General features: G+C 43.5%; 1 protein-coding gene across 3 annotated transcripts; it reads left to right on the top strand.

Annotated features, from left to right (window-relative positions):
• Positions 1–734: 734 nt before the first annotated feature.
• LOC133909576 (hexokinase-3) lies at positions 735–7495 on the top strand. 3 transcript variants are annotated; one of them, XM_062352065.1, is made up of 10 exons: positions 735–1356; positions 3971–4118; positions 4202–4369; positions 4773–4847; positions 5452–5607; positions 5715–5813; positions 5909–6036; positions 6754–6835; positions 6915–7292; positions 7381–7495. In XM_062352065.1, exons 1-9 carry the CDS (start codon positions 770–772, stop codon positions 7281–7283), a joined length of 1812 nt encoding a protein of 603 aa, XP_062208049.1. In that variant the 5' UTR covers positions 735–769; the 3' UTR covers positions 7284–7292; positions 7381–7495. The 3 variants fall into 3 exon arrangements, with proteins under 3 accessions (XP_062208049.1, XP_062208047.1, XP_062208050.1); XM_062352063.1 differs by lacking the exon at positions 7381–7495 and having other exon boundaries at positions 6915–7374; XM_062352066.1 differs by lacking the exons at positions 735–1356; positions 7381–7495 and adding an exon at positions 2375–2701 and having other exon boundaries at positions 6915–7374.
• The last annotated feature ends 356 nt before the right edge of the window (positions 7496–7851 follow it).

Genomic DNA, 7851 nt, shown 5'->3' with positions numbered 1-7851 from the left:
CGTGATTTCGGGCCTGTTTGGCAGAGCTTCTCCTGATTCAAATTCTCTAAAAGAATTGATTCTCTGAAGAAGTGATTCTGTGGCTGAAAGTGATTCTTAATGATTCTCTAGGATAAACTCTACGAATTAGGAGAATCAGCGTGGTCAGCTCCTCAGGAGAAGCTACTTTTTTCAGCTCCTCAGCTTCTAGTTCATTTCAGTGAATCAGGAGAAGTGATTCACTCAGGGAGCTAAAGTTAAATTCTGCTGTTTGGCAGAGCTCCTCCAGATTCAGCTCAGAAACTGAATCTGGAGCTCTGCCAAACAGGCCCTTCATTTGCCGTGAAGTCGGAGATTCCACGCTAAATTGCGTGGCATGTTTTAATCGAGCCCTACAGGAATTCAACAGCACACATGTCTAGTCTAGTTACTAAAATAGGGCTGTTTCTTTTTTTTACCCGAAAAAAGAAACAATAGGGCTGTTTCTGAGATATGGCTCTTGCTAATTTGTTTTGAAATACTAATGCCAGAAGCCATGTTATTCACTTAAAAAAGGAGGTATGCAGCCGGATTCGAGTCTGGACAATACCAACCGAACAAGCGCTTTGTTTTCCTTGTATTGTTAGCAGCTTTCATGTAGAAAATCAACCATACTGAACAAATGTTGAAATGTGTCTTTATTTTAAACAGCAGGATGCAAACACAAGACTCGAGCAGATCAAAGGCGAGGAGAAAAAGAGCATTTCATCAAGAAATGGAGCGACCAAGCAGGTGGTGCCGCAAAGCAGGAATGGACGAAACAAAGAGGGTGAAAGCAAAAGAAATCCCCGCATCAATAAAATACGAAGCCCAGCCACGCTCTCGCCTCCTCCCCCTCCCCCTTCTCTCCCCCTTCCCTTCCCTTCGCTTCTCTCTCCTTTCCCCACTAGCGCCGCCTTGCGCGCCGCTCTGTTCCATCCCATTCGCCATTCCGTCGCGCGCACCGCCGGCTGGGCGCCGCGTCCTGGGCGAGCGGGCGTGGGGTGGATTTGTGGTTCCAGGACGGCAGGAGAGAGCGCCCTGGGATGGCGTGATCGGCCCGCGCGCGTTGGAGGGGTGGGCGGGGATGGGGAGGGTGGGGCTCGGGGTGGCGGTGGGGTGCGCGGCGGTGACGTGCGCGATCGCCGCGGCGCTGGTGGCGCGCAGGGCTTCGGCGCGCGCGCGGTGGCGGCGGGCGGTGGCGCTCCTGCGCGAGTTCGAGGAGGGCTGCGCCACGCCGCCAGCGCGCCTGCGGCAGGTCGTCGACGCCATGGTCGTCGAGATGCACGCAGGGCTCGCGTCCGACGGCGGGAGCAAGCTCAAGATGCTGCTCACCTTCGTCGACGCGCTCCCCACCGGGTACGGCCCCGCAGTTCCCGTTCTTTACTGCTTGCTGCCTTTGCCTCCCTGGTTCGTGTCCTCGCGATTCATTGATTTGATGCGCTTGTTTCTTTAACTTACTTTGAGATTCTTGATAAGAACATGAAAAAAATGTTTTCTTTTTCCGTTTTTCTCAACTGACATGCTGTTAGTTGGATCATACCCTTGCATCTCGCCATCTTGCTCGGTTGCGATGTTATTGCGGTGTGTATGTAAATGTGATTACTTTTATTTCGTTCCTGCTTCCTTGCCTTCCGAGTGATATGGAGCGATACGCATTTTTCGCTTTCCTTTTGGGTGCCCGTGCGAAATGCTACCAGTACGGATTTGCCTCGTGGTTTTTGTGCTCCGTGGTTCAGAGAGTTTTTTCTTCAGAGAGCTTTCATTTGAGGTTTGATCGGTTTGTTTTAAAGTGGCGCACAAGGACGCACATTTCATGCTCCTTTTCACCCAATGTAGCGTGCATTGGGCTAGCCATTTTCCGGACTAGTCGTCTAGTCGTGTCAATGCTAAGTTGGGGATCGTTGCACATTCTTCGTTTCTCCTTTTCTTGCTTCGTGCTGTTGTTTGGGCTTATTGTTCAATCGTGAACAAATTTGGGTCCCTGCCTTTCTGATGTGTTCATCCAACAGTAAACGAATTTGGGCCGTTACTTTTCTGATACTTCATGTTCATAAAGTCGCTATATTTATTTGATTTCGTATAATGCGGCGCACATCTCGTCGATTTTCCTGGCGGAATTCTGGCAAATACGACGTCATAAAGTTGCCATCTTTGTTGGAACGGGACAGAACGATGCCCATTTCTTGCTTCATCGTCTCTGCGGGAGTTTACAGGCTACACCCTAGTGTAAAATCGCCATTCTTCGGTGGGTTTGAATAGTCCTGATGCCTGTTGCCGCCTGCACTGCAGTGCTACACCTATGTGCCGGTGCAGCTCCGGGGCTGAGACAATTAATCTCCGAAGCCTGATACCAAGAATTTGTCATGTGGCCCTTATGCCGTCTGGGGCAAGCACTGTTGGGTTGACGCTTGCATTCATGGCGGAGTTTGGTGTCCGGACCACCATAAAGGGTATGTGTAGTGTGGCATCTTGGGAGATGAATCTACCTACGCTTTTATGTGGCCAGCATTGGGTTCACAGGCGCCAGGTTGTATTTCACAATGGCAATGTGTCCTGAGACGTTCTCTGTCAGGTGTGAATCATTTCTTGGGGGAGGCCGCACTTTTTGGTGTGCTAGAATATATGATGATGATGGCGTGCCGCAATGCAGAACTGTTTCTGTGTTCTACTGGACGGGGATCCTCAGCTTTGCTGGTTCAAGGTTGGATGCTTGTGCTGTTCCAACAGTTCATCTGATTTCAAGCTGAACAATCAAGATGAAGGCCAAATCGAAATTGTGCCGCTTGGATCATACGGTTTCTATTTTGTTTCTACTGATCTGCAGCAACCGTTTAGGTTCAAGGTTTTGAGTTCCTGCAACAGCTTAGCGTGCTGGTAGAACCTCTGCATGACAGATGGATACACATTGGTTTGGTTGGCCTTTTGTTTTTTGCTTCTGTCACATGTTTGGATTTTAGTTCTATGGTGTTTCTCGTTCATTGCCAGTGCGGGTTCTTGTGAGGATTTGCTATGCCTTGTCCGTTTTAGCGACGGGAATGGAACCAATTCTTCTGGGTTAGTGTAGTCTTGTGCAGGGTGCTTCGAGTTCTGGCTTAATATCTTAATTCATCTTCAATTATTCATCATCTTCATATTTGTTAAGGAATATTACAACTTTTGTACTCAGTATCATAGCACCAACCAAAAACGTGAAACCAGCACTGCACACTGTTCTTTTCTTTCAACCTTGCCGCCATTCATTCGTTTTTCTGTTTAAGGCTGTCCAAGTAAATAGTTATTGCTTGATTTCACACGCCTAGCAACATCAATTCTGTGCTCATATCTAATTTGCATCAACATTTTGCATTTTGGTTTGCAATGTTTAGGTAGAAAATAGAATGTTCTATGCATTTTCCATATTTAGATACTTGTTTGTGCAACTTCCTAAGGAAGTCTCTTTTCCACTATGATTTTCATTAGCTTACCATTGAGCTGGCATGAAGGTGTCTCCGGGTGGTTTCTCATGAAGGGGCAGTGCACATGATTATGGTGCACAGCATTAGGCAGATAGCGGCTACTGCTCCCGACTGTTGCTTGTCATTGCATGCACAAATGGTTATTGTCGTCTTGCGCGACTTGTTTGAATTGTATGGTTGAAGCTTGATTTTCCTGGGTCACTAGTGCGAGTCAGTTACTGTAGGAAAGTTGATTAGTTGTTGTCAGGACAAATGTTTTATGCTATTTCAAAAAAACTGATTGGAAGCAATAGTAGCATTTCTTTAAGGATTAGATTTTGGAAAGGTGCATACACACTCATAGGAGTTAAGGATGGAATCATATCATTCTCCCATAAGACTAGCTGTCCTTTTCAAACCATATAATGCTGTGGTACATTGGATGTTCTATAATCATGTGTCAGAGAACATTTATATTCCTTTATTTTTTCTCAACAGAAGAACCATACTAACTTCGTATTGTGTTCCCTTAACAGAAATGAAGAAGGCATCTATTATGCCATTGATCTTGGAGGAACAAACTTTAGAGTGCTGAGAGTAGAAGTTGGTGCTGGGTCCGTGGTCATCGGTCGGAAGGTTGAACATCAACCCATCCCTGAGGAATTGACGAAGGGTACAATCGAGGTGCTTGTTATCTCATAAAGATCTCATTTTCTGACACACAGTAAGTTTTTCGTACATCTTGCTGATTTCTAGTTCAACCGCAGGATGTATTCAACTTTGTTGCCTTGGCACTAAAGAATTTTGTGGAAAGAGAAGATGGAAAAGATGAAACAAGGGCACTTGGTTTTACATTTTCTTTCCCTGTTAGACAAACTTCAGTGTCTTCAGGGTCATTAATTAGGTGGACTAAAGGGTTTTCTATTGAAGATGCGGTAAGGGACACTAATTTCTAGATCAGAACTATACTACCTGCAATAGCTCATCTTTGCATGCCATTTAATTAATTAATCATGAATTATTGTGTTGGTAATGACTGAAACCTTGCTTAAATTGTTTTCGTAATACCAGTCAGAGCTATACTGTTTTCGGAATATGTAACTTGTGATGCACGCTTATACACATAAACTTGCAATGTTTTCTCACTATGCGCCTAGTATTTATTGTGCCAATGACTTAGTGGCCTATTATTACCCCCTTATTTCTCCACTTTCTATTTCAATCCTATATGTGTATATATTAGACACGCAATTCTTTATTTTGGTGTAAGATTGCTTTTATGTCCAGTTTATGATTCTAATTTTTATACACATGCTAATTTGAACTATGGAATTTCAGGTTGGTAAAGACGTTTCTCAATGTTTAAATGAAGCATTAGCTAGGACTGGACTAAATGTGCGAGTCACTGCACTGGTAGGTTGTTGCCTGCTTTTGTTGGCTCTGCGCCTAAATGTTTATTTTGATCATTTCATTCCACTAGGCAATTCTCTTTTATACATTGGCTAATGTGGAACATATTTAGTGCTTGTGCACTATTATATGGGTACCCTTGCTTGTGCACGGAAAGAAATTGTCACTAAATATCGGATTCAGAGTATGATCCTTTCACCCTGTACAATGCCATGCTCAGGACTTAACAAGGGGGAGCAAAAGGACCATCTAATGGCTGTAGCAGCATATGTGTTCCATGATAATTACTTTACTGCTGTGTGGTTTCTTGTAAGAACTGTTCTATGTGAGCTGTTATATCTTTTTCTGATGCCAGCCTTTCCTCCTTTTGGTTGATTGTCTGAGAGTAAGGTTGGGCCATTGGGCCTGAAGTATCAAAGTTCAATCGGATCTTTTTTTTTTTTGGACAAAGTCACACAATTTTGTCTTTTCACCAAGCATTTTCTATGAGCTACTGAGGGGATATTCTCCTCCATATTCTCCACTAGCGTGCTCTTTTATTCCCTTTCTTTTATCATTGTGGGACACCAATACTTTTTAAACAATCTGTATGTTATTTTCCACATAGGTGAATGACACTGTGGGGACATTAGCTCTAGGGCATTATTATGACGAGGATGCAGTGGCTGCTGTGATCATTGGGGCTGGCACCAATGCTTGCTATATTGAACGGACTGAATCAATTATTAAATGCCAGGGTCTTCTTACAAACTCCGGGGGCATGGTATCTTCGATTTCTGCTTTGTTCTGTAGTCAAATTACTCTTATCAAATGTTCCTGGGGAAAAAAGATACTGTTATACATGTCTTGTTAAACTATGCAATTAATCAGGTAGTAAACATGGAATGGGGCAATTTCTGGTCATCACATTTGCCAAGAACTCCTTATGACATCTCCCTGGATGATGAGACACAAAATCGCAATGATCAGGTGATACTTGTGTAAAATATCCTATGGCTTTGTCGTACTTGTAGTTAGTAAGGGTGAACTATATAGCTGAACATTATGATATGTCATTGATACAGGGCTTTGAAAAAATGATCTCTGGGATTTATCTTGGAGAAATTGCAAGACTGGTGCTCCATCGAATGGCTCTGGAATCAGATGTTTTTGGTGACGCAGCTGATAGTCTATCTGCCCCCTTTACATTGAGGTATCTTAATGCTTGCTATGCTTTGCTTATTTCAAATTGCTGTTTTGTGGAAAAAGGGTAAGTAGAATAATTTAATGGGAACTTGCATGGTTACTTTGAAAGTGCAAGGCCACACTATTTCTCAACTGTGCATTTTATGTTCCGGATCCAGATGAAATTCTATCCAGTTGAATTGTGAAAATAGTGGTCCTTAAAAAGGAAAGGTTGCAAAACAGTTCTTGAAAACCCTATCAGAATAGTTCTTTTGTTATTTTTGTCCCTAGTCATCGTGTTTCACACAAAATACATCGTTGCTCTACCTTCTGTTGTGCTTTATTATTGCTTTGAACTATAGGCTGAGTTCTGTGCATCTTTTTGTAACGTATAGTCATTGTGTTTCACTACAAAGTACGTCGTCGTTCTGCCTTCTGTTGTGTTTTATTATTGCTTTGAACTATAGGCTAAGTTCTGTGCATCTTTTTGTAACGTACCTGGTGCTCCTATGTCAAGTACCGGTGCTCATCTGCTTAATGTAGTACTTGGAAACCACGCTGCTCAAATGTGTATTTTACTAGAGCATTTCAAATTCTTGTGTCCCTGAGCTTTAAAATATATAAAAAATAGTTGGCAGATTTTGTTGATCTATATATAAAATTCTTGTGTATTTTACTAGTACCTAACTAAAGCTTGTCCAAAAAAAATCTAATATATGTTTTCCATCTCCCATTTGTGGTCCAGCACGCCACTTCTGGCTGCAATTCGCGAGGACGATTCACCGGATCTGAGCGAAGTCAGAAGAATACTGCAAGAACATCTGAAGGTCAGCTTTCGCGATGTCCGTATAGAGTTGTGTTTGTTTGCTCCATTCCGTACTGAAGGTTTTGACTATTTTATTGTAGATACCCGACGCTCCTCTGAAAACTCGTAGGCTCGTTGTCAAAGTTTGCGACATCGTCACCCGGAGAGCTGCCCGTCTGGCCGCCGCTGGGATCGTTGGGATCCTGAAAAAGCTCGGCCGGGACGGGAGCGGCGTGGCTTCAAGTGGAAGAACGCGAGGCCAGCCGAGGCGGACGGTGGTCGCGATCGAGGGCGGTCTATACCAAGGCTACCCAGTGTTCAGGGAGTACCTAGATGAAGCCCTGGTGGAGATCTTGGGGGAGGAGGTGGCGCGGACGGTGACGCTGAGGGTGACGGAGGATGGGCCGGGGATCGGAGCTGCCCTCCTCGCCGCCGTACATTCGTCGAATAGGCAACAAGGTTCCATATAGTGAGACATGGTACAGGAGCTAGCCCCTCTGTGCAAATGTAAAAAAGGGACATTGTTTGATATCTATATTCATATATATAAAATCTGGTTTTGTGCAGAGAAATCTTTTGTCCTGCGTTTTAGATTATATTTGGTATAGTTCTAGCTTTAAGATTTCTTAGAGCAAGGGATCTCTATTTTCAGAAGTTCATGAAGCTAGAGCTGAAGTTACACCGAAGGTGCGTGGTGAGTTATTTTATTTATATTCTAGATTAAAAATATATATTTCAATTATTTTATATTTATTTATAAGCGTCAAATCTGAAGTGAATTAAAAGCTGGAGCTTTGACGAACAGGATCTTATTAGCTCTAGCAACTAGCTCTCTTTGCTGCTGTATGCAGGCATTGCTGTGTATTGGGTTCTTTTCTTTTGGATGCCTGCGAGGTATGTTCTTATACTGGATCTACCTTACAATTACAAGGCTCCAGGCTGGAGAAGTTCTTAAAAGTAAAAAAAAGCTAATTCGTTGTAGTTCCGAGCTACTGATTTGCATGCTATTTCGCATGAAGAGCTGAGATAGACCAGACT

Source organism: Phragmites australis, chromosome 2 (assembly GCF_958298935.1).
Source record: "Phragmites australis chromosome 2, lpPhrAust1.1, whole genome shotgun sequence".
Classification (NCBI taxonomy): Eukaryota; Viridiplantae; Streptophyta; class Magnoliopsida; order Poales; family Poaceae; genus Phragmites; species Phragmites australis.
The sequence above is the reverse complement of the archived record's forward strand: the minus strand, read 5'-3'. Positions and strand labels throughout refer to the sequence as shown.

Excerpts from the sequence above, each read along its gene's own strand:
- LOC133909576 (XM_062352065.1), top strand. The coding sequence starts at position 770 with ATGGACGAAACAAAGAGGGTGAAAGCAAAAGAAATCCCCGCATCAATA. Across the intron at positions 4,370-4,772 it reads GGTTTTCTATTGAAGATGCG|GTTGGTAAAGACGTTTCTCA; the intron begins GTAAGGGACACT and ends ATGGAATTTCAG. Across the intron at positions 6,836-6,914 it reads TACTGCAAGAACATCTGAAG|ATACCCGACGCTCCTCTGAA; the intron begins GTCAGCTTTCGC and ends ATTTTATTGTAG.